Source organism: Aulonocara sp. 'chitande type north' Nkhata Bay, linkage group LG8 (genome assembly GCF_057382095.1).
Source record: "Aulonocara sp. 'chitande type north' Nkhata Bay isolate Kocher_YH1m ecotype deep benthic linkage group LG8, A_spYH_male_GT1.1, whole genome shotgun sequence".
Taxonomy (NCBI): domain Eukaryota; kingdom Metazoa; phylum Chordata; class Actinopteri; order Cichliformes; family Cichlidae; genus Aulonocara; species Aulonocara sp. 'chitande type north' Nkhata Bay.
The window spans coordinates 4126023-4141565 of NC_141351.1; the positions used below are offsets into that span (position 1 = coordinate 4126023).

The 15543-nt window shown below is 38.2% G+C and overlaps 1 protein-coding gene across 2 annotated transcripts in view; it reads left to right on the forward strand.

The window, feature by feature from the left end:
- Nucleotides 1-7091: 7091 nt before the first annotated feature.
- The window catches only part of slc39a11 (solute carrier family 39, member 11), a 166540-nt gene continuing 158088 nt past the window's right edge, over nt 7092-15543 (forward strand). For both annotated transcript variants that reach the window (XM_086304718.1, XM_086304719.1), the window contains exons 1-3: nt 7092-7133; nt 9884-10001; nt 12112-12150. In XM_086304718.1, the coding sequence (XP_086160844.1) occupies nt 9894-10001; nt 12112-12150 (147 nt within the window). In that variant the 5' untranslated portion in view covers nt 7092-7133; nt 9884-9893. The remainder of the gene's footprint in view (nt 7134-9883; nt 10002-12111; nt 12151-15543) is intronic.

Here is a 15543-nt window from a genome sequence, read left to right on the forward strand (position 1 = left end):
AATTCCCAGAGATGAGAGTGGCAACTTAAAGGAAAAGCAACATCAACATAATCTGTTTCTTTTCAGAAAAGCAAAGATCCCAACATTAATTAAGGCAGAGGTAGCAAACATGAAGCCGGGTGACCAGCATTGGCTCAACAAAGACTGCAATCACATCACAATGGACGGCATTGAAAGATGTCAGGGATGGCAAAAAGTATATGACTTTTAAATGTTTTTTCATAAACACCTTTGTCCTACTGATTAAGATCTCCCCAAAGACATTTAAAGTACAATAATAAAGTAATAGAGAAACAATTAAATGACAGAAAAGCTCCTGTTTTTTCACTATCTGCTTAGAAATGTCTGTTTTTTTCACATTAATCATAATAATAAATAAAACAAATGAATAAATAAAAAATATTTAAAAATAAAATAAGTGATTTTGTATGATATAAAAAATAACTTTCTGCTGAATACTTACAGGACAATTTGTGAGACTTTTATTTTGTAATTTTCCACATCTATTACTTACAATTTAAGCCCCAAGAGTCATGCTGGCAGATTTCTTTCAGTAACACCATTCCTTTATCATGCAGGAAAAACTGAGGCACACTGTTGAAATTGCACTTCTTTTTCTTACATTTAGATATCTCTGGGATTGAATGTGCAGTTAAACTACTCTACTATGACAGAAATGGGAGTTTGGTCTGTCCCATTTAAAATGATGTGAAATTAGTTTGAAATTCATGAATTAAGACATTTGGAGCCTTCAGAAGTGACAGCACAGTACACAGTTAAAGAAAGTGTTTATTACCAGTAAACATCCTGCATCTGCAAACATTATTTTGCATATGATAGATTTTAACATTCCATTTGGTTGGGTTGTTTTTAAGTTGATTCATTAAAAATTGTATCCACTTTTTGTTCCATTTACTGATGTTTTGTAGGTAGAAAGTTCATTTTTGACCCTTTTTTACAAAATATCGCTAAATACAGAATACATGAAGCCTTTAAATTAGACCACAAACTCACCGGGAAAATGTTTACCGAGTCGAGAACTTAAGCGAGAAGTTGATTTGTTGTCTCGTGACTTTCACTTGAGCCTCTTGCAGCTAGCTTGTTACACATCTCTGACCTTTTAAGAAAGTATCAATCTTGGTCAAGCCATGACTGATGAAGATTAGAATTGTGCCATTAAGATGGACAAAAAGACCTTAGTGTGCACCTGTGCATTCAGGTGCCAAACCTCAATTCCTGAGTCCTATTCAAACCCAGGCTACAGGGTTGACATTTGAACTCTATCCAGGAAATTTTAAATAAAACCTCGGACCAAAAAATAGATGTTCCTCAAGACTTACATCCAAGGTCATATATAAAGTTTTGTTACTGATATTGTCATCTCTTTAACTTAACTATATATGTGTATTTATACACACAAGCCTGCTTAATTCACTTTCTGAACATCTTTATCTTGTTTTTTTTCTAAAAAGACTAAATTGACGGCACGTCAACAAGAAAACCAACTAGACATAACTACTTGATTCTTCCACTTTATATTTGGGTGAATGTGACAGACTGCATATCAGTTTGACATAAATACCATGATCTCACCAGCAGGTTTGCTTTGACTTTGGCATTTTGGATAAAAAATCTATTTTTCTGAAGCCTGACATGACAAGACATGCAGTGGATTTGACTAAGAAGCTGACAACAACATGCATTTTATCAATCATATGATTGTAATTCCTTCCTCTAAATAGGACCGTGAGTTATGAGATGAACATAATGCTTGACTGAAACTTGTCATGGAGACATCAAACTCACTTTGAAAATGGTTCCTGTGGTTAGAAATCACACAAGTTCTTTTCAAACTGTCCAACTTGCATTTGTGTAGCAACTTGTTATGCAAGTTTCACTTTTCAAGGGAGCATTAATCTAATTTTAGGGCATTTCTGAGTAAGATTAGACTCAGTTTTGAATTGCACCATTGGACTAAGACACACAAAAAGTCTTCAGTGGGCAGCAGTATATTGGCATGCCATCTTTGATTCCCTGACCAGTAATTAAACCCAAGCTGATGCACTGAGTGAGCTGCATTATAGCCATTAGCCCATCAGGGACCCACTACATCAGTGCTTTGAGTACCCTAAATGACTGACTTTTCAAAAGCACTGAATCACTTGAGGAAGTGTTAAACAAAATTTGTGACCATCAAATAACTGGTTTTCAGGGTTAACATCAAGAACAATTTTAACAGATAGTTTTATCCTTGATATGTCTTTAACTTATAGTTGTTAACCTTTTGAAGAAAACATTGAATGTTGTGGAGCTGTCCAACTCACAGAAACACATGAATCCACTGTCTTACACATACTCAAGATATGAGGACTGAGGAATATTAGTCTCAGCATTAATTTCTGCCCACTCATGAGTGGGTATCAGTATAGTGCCAAGCATCACTCTCTGACTGGGAATTGAGCCTGGGCAGCAGCGATGAGAGCACCAAATCCTATTGAGTAGAGGATCAGGGACCAACTAAATAAGTGTTTTGAATATCAGAAATTGCTGATGTTTTGAATGTACTCAATCGCTGGCTGATTCCTGGGTTCTGATGATGGTTCTGAATCCCCACTTTAGCACTTTAGCTGCAGCTTTCTCCTCATTCTTAAATTGGAAAAATGCACATGGACCCATTAGCAGTACACAGCCATGCCCTAAAGTATACCCTGCTTTATTATTCACTTTGCTTGAAGTAAGGCCATGGTTTAATAAATGGGCATAATTCTTTGTTCAATAAGGCTTGAAACTAAAGACTGAGACCACAAATGCACTGGGAAACAAATCAAGTAAGAAGTTGATTCATTTCCCCAAAGACTTTTGTAATCCTATAATCTTAGGTCTTTTTGCAGCCATCCAAGCCAAAATGTCAGTGTTCTGCCAGATAAAAAGGTGCATGGAATGAAAATCTATTTAATTAACTGAAACCTCATTTGTGAAAAAGCTTTAAGAAAGAAAGAAATGATCAAAGAACTGAAGAAGGCTCCAACACTTTAATAGAAGTTAGCATGCTGCTGTCTAACTACTGCCTGTGTTCTAAATCCCCAGAAACTAAACATGTTAGACCTCTTTGACTTTACAAATGACACTTTTTGCTAAATTATTGAATCGGCCAATCACAAGGCAGAAATTTGGCTTGTTTAAGCATGTAGTCATGGATCAAGATGATTGAAGTGACTTTGAATGTGACATGGTTGTTGGTGCCAGACAGGCTAGTCTGAGTATTTGAGAAAATGACAGAGTCCACCAGTGTTGGTCAAGTTACTTGAAAAAAGTAATCAGTAACTAATTACTGATTACTTCGCTAAAAAAGTAATCCCGTTACTTTACTGATTACTTATTTTCAAAAGTAATTAATTACCTAGTTACTTAGTTACTTTTTAAAAACATGATTTACAACCTGAATAGGTGATAAAGCGATAGATCTTTCAGACCAATTCTACTTTTTCTACATAATCCATCATACAAAATGTAATCAAATGGAAAAGTCTCTTTTTAAAACTTGTTTTATTAGTTTTCATCTTTTAACTTCATGCATCAAGCAAAAATGTAATTATATGCAACATTCGCTGACTGGAAGAAATTTGTTTAACATTTAAACCTATTTTCTGCACATTCCAGCACATAAAATAAAATATTTTTTTGTGTTTACACTCAGTCTTTCAAATAAATGCAAGTGAAACACAGCAGAAAATAAATAAAATCAAAGACTCAGCGGTCCTGTTGCTCTATTTTCACCTGTATAGCAGGTGGAGGTTTGCCCTGGTGCAGGTGAGCCGCAGCGCTCAGTAGAAGAATCCACGAGTTTGTCTGTGAATTTCACATTCCAGCGGCAGCGCACTCGGTGCTTGCTTGGAAGTTAAGGGTTTTTTTCACTGTAAAAAGAAGTTTTCTTCCCACGCAATGAACAGCGGACACTAATGTTTTTGTCACTTTTTACAGAATCAAACTCAAAGTAAGGTCAGTATTTCCACGCTTTAAACGCTGCACGCTCATACTCTCCCGCACTCGATATATTATCTTTTGTTGATCTGCACACAGCTGTTGCCACGAACGTCGCACTTGCTTACGTCATTGTTATGAGACACTCTGGCAAAAAAATCACGGTTTTAGTAACACAGTAACGCAGCGTGCTTACGGGAAAGTAACAGTAATCTAATTAACTTTTTTGCAATAGTAATCCCTTACTTTACTCGTTACTTGAAAAAAGTAATTGGATTACAGTAACGCATCACTTGTAACGCGTTACTGTAATATCTGGTGTCCACACAGCAATCTATAGAGTTTACATGGAATCTTCTGAAAAAGAGAAATTATCCAGTGAGTGGGAATTCTCTGAAGGAAAATGTCTTGTTGATGCCATAGGTCAGTGGACAATGGTCTTTGGTATCACGCCTTCCAATAAGCATTGAGCTATTAGGAACGCAAGTATACAGAACAGCATCTCACACAACACATTAAACTTTGGCTACATCAGCAGAAGACCACACCTGGTCCTGAAAAAAAAACAAACCTGGTCCTAAGAATAGGTATTTGAGGCTATAATTCACAGTGACTCATCAAATTGGACAATAGAAGTTTGGATAAACATTGTCTGGTTTGACAAGTCTCATGTTCAGCTGTGACGCTCAGATGGTAGCTTGAGAATTTGGTGCAAACAACAAGAAGGTGTGGATCCATCCTGCCTTGTTCAGGCTGCTGCTGGTGTTGTACAGGGTGGGCCATTTATAGGGATACATGGGAATGGTTGGTGATATTAAAGTCCTGTTTGTGGCACATTAGTATACGTGAGGGGGCAAACTCCTCAAGATGGGTGGTGACCATGGTGGCCATTTAGAAGTCGGCCATCTTGGATACAACTTTTGTTTTTTCAATAGGAAGAGGGCCATGTGACACATCAAACTTATTGGTAATGTCACAAGAAAAACAATGGTGTGCTTGGTTTCAATGTAACTTTATTCTTTCATGAGTTATTTACAAGTTACTCTTTGTTCACAGCTATTGACATGTCGAAGAGGTTAACACGTGAGGAGCGGATCGAAACTGTGTTGATATCTGGTGAACGCAGTAACCGGGTCATTGCAGCAGATTTCAATGCAAGACACCCTACGAGACCACCCATCTCCCATGCTACAGTTAGCAAACTGCTCGCTAAGTTTCGTGAAACTGGTTCAGTGTTGGATTTGCCAAAATGTGGACGCAAGAAAACTGTCACTAATGAAGAAACATCAGTGGCTGTCCTAGCTTCATTCAGCAAGAGCCCACAGCGTAGCACTCGCCGCATGTCACTGGAGACTGGCATTAGTCGAACATCCCTTCGGCGGATATTAGCTACTTACAAATGGCACCCTTACAAACTCCAGCTACTGCAGCATCTCAACGAGGATGACCCAGATCGGCGCACAGAATTTGCAGAATGGGCAAAACAAAAATTGGAACAGGACCCTCAGTTCGCGCAGAAGATTTTGTTCAGTGATGAGGCAAACTTTTATGTGAATGGTGAAGTTAACAAACAAAACCACCGCTATTGGTCTGACACTAACCCACATTGGATGGATCCCTCCAAGACTGTTGGAACAACAAAAGTGATGGTTTGGTGTGGTATATGGGGTACAACGATAGTGGGTCCATTCTTCATCAATGGAAACCTCAAGGCCACTGGATATTTGAAATTGCTACATGATGATGTGTTTCCCTCTTTATGCACTGAAGCTGGCACGTTCCCTGAGTTTTTCCAGCAAGATGATGCACCACCACATTATGGGTGCCAGGACCGAGCATTCCAAGATGAACAGTTTCCTGGAAAGTGGATTGGTCGTCGTGGGCCAGTTGAATGGCCCCCAAAGTCTCCCGATCTGACCCCCTTAGACTTTTATCTTTGGGGTCATCTGAAGGCAATTGTCTATGGTGTGAAGATACGAGATGTGCAGCACCTGAAACTACGGATACTGGATGCCTGTGCTGGCATTTCTCCTGCGGTGTTGCTATCAGTGTGTGAAGAGTGGAAGAAGAGGGTTGCATTGACAATCCAACACAATGGGCAGCACATTGAACACATTTTATAAGTGGTCAGAAACTTGTAAATAACTCATGAAAGAATAAAGTTACATTGAAACCAAGCACACCATTGTTTTTCTTGTGACATTACCAATAAGTTTGATGTGTCACATGGCCCTCTTCCTATTGAAAAAACAAAAGTTGTAACCAAGATGGCCGACTTCTAAATGGCCACCATGGTCACCACCCATCTTGAGGAGTTTGCCCCCTCACATATACTAATGTGCCACAAACAGGACTTTAATATCACCAACCATTCCCATGTTATTACGGTGTATCCATATAAATGGCCCACCCTCTACTATCGAGGTATTTTATGGCACATTCGGGGCTTTTTAGCACAAACCTAAATGCCACAGCCTACCTATTATTGCCATCTTTGAATGGTTGCTTCCAGCTGCATAATGTTGCAAAGCTCAAATCATCTCAGTGTGTTTTCTTGAACACATACGAAAGTGAGTTCATTGCACTAAAAAAACCCCTCCAATAGAGAGCGTCTTCATGATGTGGTGGAATGAGTTCTCAGCAAAATCTCAGAGGAATCCAACTTCAGTGTATGCCAGGCACACACAAGGCAGTTCTGAAAACAAAAGGGGGCCAAAAGAGCGAGTGTCTATCCCACCAGTGTGAGAAAACTCCTTGCCTATATGACCTACAAAAAAGCGGATAGTTTGAATCAGTCAATTACAAACAAAAAACAATGCACAGATTACATTTGGAAGGTTAAATTTAAAATATTCTCCTGAAATATTTATATTCGTATTTTCAGCACTTAAGTCAGTGGTTTATAAATAAAGTTGGCTTAAATTTTAAATAAATTAATAAATAAATACGTAATACTACTACTAATAATAACCAAAAAAATCATAATAAAAAAATAATAATAATATTGATGATAATGAACGCTGTCTTCGATTACTACTGTTAAAGTTGATGGCCAATAGCCTGCGAGCAGAGGCGGGGCTAATAGAGTCATAGACACGTGTACTAGGAAGTAGGAAGTAAATACAGAGCACTCGGAGTGCTGCTGGAAAGAAGTGAGTAAACCTGAAAGACTTATAAAGAAATTAGCGATACAATAGATTTAGGATAAAATTGAACTGTGCCGAATTCATTACTCTCGCTTCACAATACCAGAAACAGCGTGTTTTGGAAATATGACACTGATATTTTTAAAAACAAAGCGAATATTTTAAGAGAGCCGGCTTGCTTTCATTTACCTCTGTTTTCTGTAATCTGCACTTTGTGCTCCTCACGTGTATTGGTATTTAAAACTCGATTCGCCAGAAGGTCTCCACGAAGACCGGTTATATCGCAGAACAGAGCAAAGGAAAAGGAAAAGACGAGAAAATGAAAAAATAGTTAACAGCTGTTGACAAGAGTCAGCTGTCATTTAAAGCTGATTGTATACGCACACGAAAGGAATACGTTTAACTTTACGCTCCAAAATGAATCCACCCGTACGAGGCGAATATTTTTCCTATGTGCTCCTCTCTTGTTCATTGTAACACTACCAGGGTTTTACTGCTGCAGTCTCACATAGTCTGACAGTATTGTTGGCACACCTGCCAGTTACAGAGACCTGGGCACAAATGTTTAGGAGCTCTAGCCGACATGTTTTCATGATCAGGCTTTTTTCTTTCATCCTTTCTTCAATAGTTAGATATGACAAAAAGCAACGTGTATAACACAGAGAATAGTTTTTATAGACAGCATCATACCTTTCTGGGGAAAATTTTTAAAGTAGCCATCCCAATCATTCTTTTCATTAACTCATGGGTGTCAAAAATAAGGTCCAGGGGCCAGAATCAGCCCACCAAAGACTCCAATCTACCCACTGGATGGGTTTGGAAAATATAATGGAGGGCATATGTGTTTGACTTTTAGCTGTACAGCTTTTTCTAATGATAAAGACCTCCTCCATGACCATTCACACTACACCAACGTAAACAACTAATAGGTAAACAATTGAATAACAGAAAGTTCCTGTTTTTTCACGATCTACTATAGAAATTTACGATTTCTGTAGTGGGTTCACCTTAAAAAGGAGCAAAGCAAAATAAAACAAAACACAAAAAGACATTCAATTACAAAAAAATAAAGTTTTATAATCACAGGACAGTCTGTGCAGTGAAGTAAGAACTTTTTATCTAATTCAAATATTCATTAAAAGTTCAAAGTCAAAGTAAACTTTATTGTCATCTCTGCTATATACAGTACAGTATATAGAGAGACGAGATGACGAGGCTCCAGGTCCATTCAATGCAAAAAACCCCCAACAATAAATATAGGAAGAGTAAGAAGTAAATATACACTTTAAGACTGAGGTAAGGGGAGTAAATATACACTTTAAGCTAAAAAGGATCAATAACAATCTAACTTTACAATTTGAAATTGAGATTTAAAATGACCTTGAAGACCTTAAAGTGACCTCAATTTAAGCTCAAAGCAACATTTTTTTTATTGTTGAAATGACATATAATATTAAAATATCTCAGGTATCAAACGTTTGATTAGATGTGTGCTTAAACCTATTTGCAAGAGTTTAAATTGTGTGGTCCACTTACATCTAAAGTGGGCTATATGTGGCCCACGATGTAAAACGTGTCTTATATAAAATGGAAAATGAAGAACAATTTAAAAAAATTAAGCTTTTTTTAAAAGGATAATGTGTATTTTATAATTTAATTGTGTGTCCTTTCACATACACATGCACACACGGCTCCACCTGTGTACACCCGAATTATCTTGCTTATCATTTTGCTGAATGTTGTCTTAACAACTTTAAAGTGAACTGCAGTGTCTTCATCTTGAATTGCTTGAACAAAAAAAAAAGAAGAAAAAAGAACAAAATAGGCAGTTTCCATAAAGGTTGCATATGCCTGTTTTTTTTTACCCTCTGTTGTTTGATATTTCCCCTTCTACTTGTTTCATTCATTTTGGAAGTAGTGCAAATACAGCAGTTAGCTGTAGACTAATTTCTTTAGCAGTGGAGGTGAGAAAGGAGCAGGTAACAAAAAGGAGGACTGCATTTTACACTTTATATTATTTTGTTATGATAAATATATATATACATGTCTTGATGATCTGAAAGTTTAAGAGATCTCTTTTTCATCTGTGCCTTGGATGGGTCCCCAAATGTGGTGGCCCTGACTGCACATTGGATAATGTGGTTTAAATTGTATTGGAAGGTAGAGACAGAGCAAAGTGCCTTGAGAAGATAAAACTAAATTGAATTGAATAAGTTGAATTGACCACAAGGGGCTGAACTTTTCAGGCAGATATTGGGCTTACCAAAAGTTAACAGGCTTATTATCAGACAGAGCTTATAGGCACTCATATTTAAATAAAAGTTTTACTAACAACTACTACTAACTGATTTCACTGGAATTTAAAAAGTGAATATTGTATATTAACATGAAAATCATTTGGTGTGTTGATGATTGAAACCCTAGGACGGCAGTGATAATAATCATAGTGCAGCAATAGAAAAAAGAAATCCAGGATGTTAAAATGCAAAGCAAACAGGATTTGAAACATCTTTTTGTACCACTGTGTGCTGAAAAAACAAGGTGTGAGGCGTGAGTCAGTCACACGAGGGCTGTGCATTAGCATGTGTGTTGACTTAAGAGGAGTCTTGTTGCCTTGTAGGATTACCTGAAAGCAGCCTTTTTTGTTTTACTCTAGTTTTCAAAGTCTTTCTGCAGTCTTTCTGTCGCCTATCTTTTTGAATATAATGTCGATGTGCCACGGGCTAACTTTTAGTGTGGCCGTGTTGTTTGTTTAGGTCTGTCACTATGCTAGAAGGCTACAGCCCTGTGACCCAGGCCCTGCTGGGGACTCTGTTCACATGGGGTCTGACTGCTGCCGGAGCTGCTCTGGTGTTCATCTTCTCCAGCCGACAGGTAATGAGTGTCACTCTGAGCTCCAGGAATCGCTCTTCTAAAGAAATACTAGCAAATTATTTGGTGAGCTAGAGTTTTCCACTCATGAACTTAGTGTGACCTGGTCAATTTACAGTTGCCTACATTTGGTGACAAATTTTAGAATTTATAATTTTTATATATTTTTTTTTAATCTGAAAGAACGGTGCTATCTCAAATGAATCTACTACTTTTCTCTTATTTTGAAAGTTTGGTTGCTGCAAGCCAGCTAGACAGGGCCCTTCCATGTCTCATGTTTTCTCTGTTTGCTGGCAGCTCCTACAAAAACAAAGAGTTCCTACCAGGGCCACTTGAGACTGGCTCTACAAGTGGGTAAATCACCATAGACTCCCATGTTGAAATGTCCAACTAAACAGCATTCAAAAGCAACACAACTAAAAAGCAACATTAAAAAAACCCCAAACACTACAAAAGCTAAAAAAAGCAGAAGTGTTTCTGGGGATACAATAATGTGACAGAACAGACATTTTTGTTCCTATTTTCATTGTATTTCATTTAATGTCCTTGTGTTTTATGTGATTCTGCAGCATTTTTCTATTTGCGGATATTTTCAGTCTGTTTGATCTCTCAGGGCCACCGTAACAATCTGCGTTTTTGAATACAGCTAGTTTTTAGGTTCCTTCTGTTTTTCTTTCTTGCTTCTGTTCTACATAACAGATCAAGTCGAGTGAATTCATTAGAATTCAAATTTAAAATGATAAACTAGCTGGTAGAAATAACCTTAAAAGTGACTTTTTATTTTTATACTTTCAGTACATTTCAAAGCCTGCACTTCAAATTTTTCTTTAACAAAAGGTTCTATACTTCTGTAGTTCTTAAGTTATGGACATGTGAAGTTTTGCTACTAGTCAGGCTTAACGTTTGCAGTGTTTCTGATAGGCAGCAATCACCTCAGCTAAATATGAGTCACTGCTGTCTCATCTATGCTTGTGCTGTGGTGTCTTTTATAACATTTTCACTTAATTATCTTATTCAGTGTTGATTAGCGCTAATCAGCAGATATGTGTGTCTGTGGTTGGCATCCATGCTGGATTTTAACTCAGCACGCCACTCTCTCATCCACGTGTAGTAATTTATGGTGGAAAATTCAATAATGTTAAGAGTTTAAAATGAATGCATTGCAGCCAGGTCAATTTTTAATTTATTAGCGGCAGATATTCGCTGTTTGCTGAGCTATCAGTGCCAGCATTTATAGTGGTCGTCAAATGAAATAAAAAAGATTAAGACTAGATGGAGGAAGCAGTCTTAACCCATTAAATGAGTATCGATGTTGAATAGTTTGTCCATCAGAGAGAGGAAAAGCCACTCTGCTACTTCCCTGTTGACAGCACACATATTTGGAATCGCACAATTTCAAAAAACCAGCTGATCTAAGTAAAGTCAGGCAGAGCACAAGTGAGTAAATAAATAACCACAGGTAACACATTTTAGGAGAATCTGTTTATGTTTTGTATGTCAAAAAAAAAAATGTTGGTGGATATATTCCAAGATCACATTTTTAAATCACCAAATATCTGCATGTGTATTGGTCTTAAAAACCCGATATCAGCCTTTTCTAACACACAGTCTCATACATGTGTGTTCTGCTTGGATATCAGCTGCATTCAATTACAGCACAGCTGGACTTTTTGTGACAAAATTATTTGTAGGTGTGGAATGGATACACACAGTTGAATAATTTATTTATGTGTTGGTGTGTTCACCATCACCCGACAGCTCACCACATATAGAATTTAAGTCTATGTGGACACACAGTGAGAAAATCCAGAACACTTTAGCAGCTAGTGATGTCAATATTTGTTTCTGCAACCTTTAAGTGATATGATAAACCGTAAATTTATTCAGCTAAATCGCAGAGAAATGAATCAGAAAGCATGAAAACACTGTGCAAAACCTGCACACTGTTTGATGTATTTTTACCATTTCTGACTCCGGTAACACATGCCCATTTTGCCGAGTTAAGTCGATGGTGAGGAATGCACTGAACTGCTGGCTCTTCCACTGTCAGGGTTACTACGATATCGATTTCCCTGCCTCACTCACAATCTCTCTTCTTGTCTGCCCTTTTCAGAAGCGCATCTTGGATGGAAGTTTAGGCTTTGCAGCTGGGGTGAGTAAGGTTTCATTTGAGCTGAACCACATACTCACACATACATTGCTATGAGGTGATTGGCTTTTAAACGTTCCACTGCAGCAAGGCAAGTTTCCTCCTCATAGAGAGAAACTCTGACACATCCAGCTGCCATGTCATTTCATTAAAAATCTGAGAGAAGTGTTCCCCTGCAGGTATCACCCTACAACTGAAAATGCATCCCCTTAACAGCACTGTCACTCATTCAATTACGATGTTTAAATCCCTGCAGTACGAGCAGTTTATAGATATAGATCACATATATCAGCTGGCCTTGTTGGGATGAGTGGATCGATACTATCATTAGCAGTGTTGGTGTTGGTATCAGATTTATAATAGCATGATGAAATTGATACTTTGGTTTCAGTTTCTTCTCTTTACATTTAGTACTGAGAAAATAGACGTCACTCCTTGTATTGAGGTTTCTCACGTAATGTCATGCACACTTTGTCTAAAGCTGTCTGCCATATTGGACGTCATCTAACCAGTGGTTGCTAGGTAAATGACTGGTTGGCAGTGGTTCCTGGAGGCGGCACTCAGTCAAAGCTCTCACTCATCACATGAAATTCGAATCCCGGTGACCTCAACCTCAAGGTCAAAAGTCAGGTTTTCTGAAAATCTTGTGAATGCGATAACTTTAGAACAAGGTGATGTAGGATTTTGATACCAGAGGTGTATCTACTTGGAGGCTGACAGTTTCATTATGGCTCAGATAGCAGCTGGCCTCCGTTTGTAGACGCATTTGTTACTTCCATTCAAACTACAGCTAAATTCCTCCACCTAAAGCATTCACAAGACAATTTTTGCCAACTTGTTTGGAAATACGCATTTTCCCGCGACAGATGGTTGCTGGGGGTGGGCGGGGGGTGTCACTGACCAGTCTGTAGGCCTGTATTACTGGAGCCTTAGAAATCATCTTCTCAGCGCCTGCCATCAACCTCCAGCAACCACTCTCAACCTGTTGGGGAAAAACACATTTTTCCCTGACGACTGCTGGTTGGCAGGTGGTCATAGATTGGCCTCTGGGCCTGTGTGGCTTGGCCCTTATTCACTTGGTCTTATATTGTCACCATGATTGTTATACATCTGAAAATGGTTGAGAAGTTGATGTAACATGGCTGGTGTTCACATGTTGGCATACTTTGCTCCTCCTCCTCCCGTGCTTCACGTGAAGCAGCCGCACTGAGCAGACACATGTAGGCTGCGGTGAGAGAGAGTGATGGCAGAGAGAAAGAGGAACGTCATGTGGAGATATTTTACAGCTCTAAATGAAAACACTGCAAACTGAGATGTGTGGAGAAAGGCTATTTGCTACTGTGGCCGCACACCAGTTTACACAAACACATGAAAAACTGTGGAAAAAAGACTGCTCCAATCAGCAAATGACAAACAAAGTAAAAGGAAAATCCCTCAGACACATCCAGACCCCAGCACAGAGACAGAGGGGACAGGTACAGTCCTTTTAGAGAGGCAAAGAATATCCTCCTACAGTGATAAAGCAATGTTTCTGTAACTTTTCACCATTAGTTAATGTTCATTTTCATATTATTATTGAGAACTATAACCTACAGACAACCTATATATCCAAACAACCCCAATTCCAAAAAGTTGGGATGCTGTGTGAAATATATATATATATATAAAGAATGTAATGATTTAAGCATCTTGTAAAGACATATTTTATTCACAATAGATCATAAAAACACATAAAATATTTAATCTAAAGACGTGTAATAACTCCATGGCAGCCCCGGTTTCACGCTTTTCAGCATCTTTATGATCACGGTTGCCGTTTTACAATCGGCTGCAGCTTTTCAGCTCGCAGTAACACACACTAACAACAACATCAGGACATAGTTCAGTCTACTTAAGCGGGTGAGGCGTGATAGCTCATGTCAACCAGGTGCGTCCGCCTCCCTGGCAGCCACACCACAGACCACGCCCTGCCACATACCCCCATCGCCCGACTGAGGCCGGGGAGCCATTTGGCTGAGCCTACTCCCCTCTGCACTGCCACAATGTACTTTTTAAATAAAAATATTAGCTCCTTTTGAATTTGATGCCATCACCACATCTTAAAAAAATTGGATAGTCCCATTTTTGCTAATGTGTAGCTTCCCCACTTCTTTTAACTACACTCCCTAAATGTCTGGGAACTGTGGAGACGAGTTTATGGTATTTATGGTATTGTTTATGCCATAAACTGTTATTTTTAGACCAGTGATTTTCAGTCAGTTATGTAATGTCATATTAGTATGCTTTATTTAGTAACTATATTGTTCAACTGCAACTTCTGTCTAATCACTTATGTTTTGATTAGTAACTGGCTACAGTGAATAATTTTATACATTTATTTTGCAATTTAATTAAATGGCTCTATTACGCGCACCTAGTCATATTACACAGTTGTTATATATTGATGAGTGGAACTTTAAATAAATTAGAACCTCACTGTTTGTTTCCACAAATTCCTTCTTGCACAAAAAGTAATGATTATACGCTGTTACTAATGGTGTCTGTGTAGACACACCACCCATTCTTTGAAAATCACTGCAGCTCCAGCTTGTTCTTTTTAACGCTGTGCACCGATGAACTTTTTAATTAAGTGCTCCAGCTTGAAAGTGTGAGGTAAAGTGCAGGATCAGATGGATGTAAGCCAAAAGAGCTGTAGTACTGGCTGCAAAAGATCTTTTATTCTTTTTTAAAATCTAACAAAACCAAAGTTAACCAAAACTAGTAACAACGTTTCTATTTTTCTTTGATTTACATGAATGCTGTGTTTCATCTCATAGTGTTTGGTCTCTTCTTTTCTTTTAAATATCTTTGTTTGAATTGTAGTCCGTCTGCTCCTCCTCTGCAAAAGTTACCTCATTACTCCACATTAAAAATTAAAAGCACATATACCATTTCAGTAGACAAGGAGCCTTCTTTTTTTTTTTTTAGGCTTTTATTGTGAAACACGCAGGAAGATGTCATGGAAAACACAAACTGTATATAAGATTTACATTCGAATTCAGATTCATCTGCCATGACAACTGGTTACTATTTGGTGTCCTTTATTTTGCCACTATAGAGAGAGAGAGCAGCCATCCTACATGTAAAGAGTGGAAAAAAGGGAAGCGTTAATTTTCAGGGAGAGCAGTGAGATGTGAGGAATATGTAGTGGACAAACAGGCATGAGACAGATGGATGTGAGGCTGGGAGACAGATGACTTTATGATCTATTCATAAAGTCATTCTAACATTTGATCTTGTGCGCAGTAATAGTTGACTAATGCATGCAAACTAGCCACTGCGGTTACGTAACGAACAACAACTCATCTGTCATCAGTGTGGTCTGATACTATTTCACCCCAAACAAGGTGAAATGAT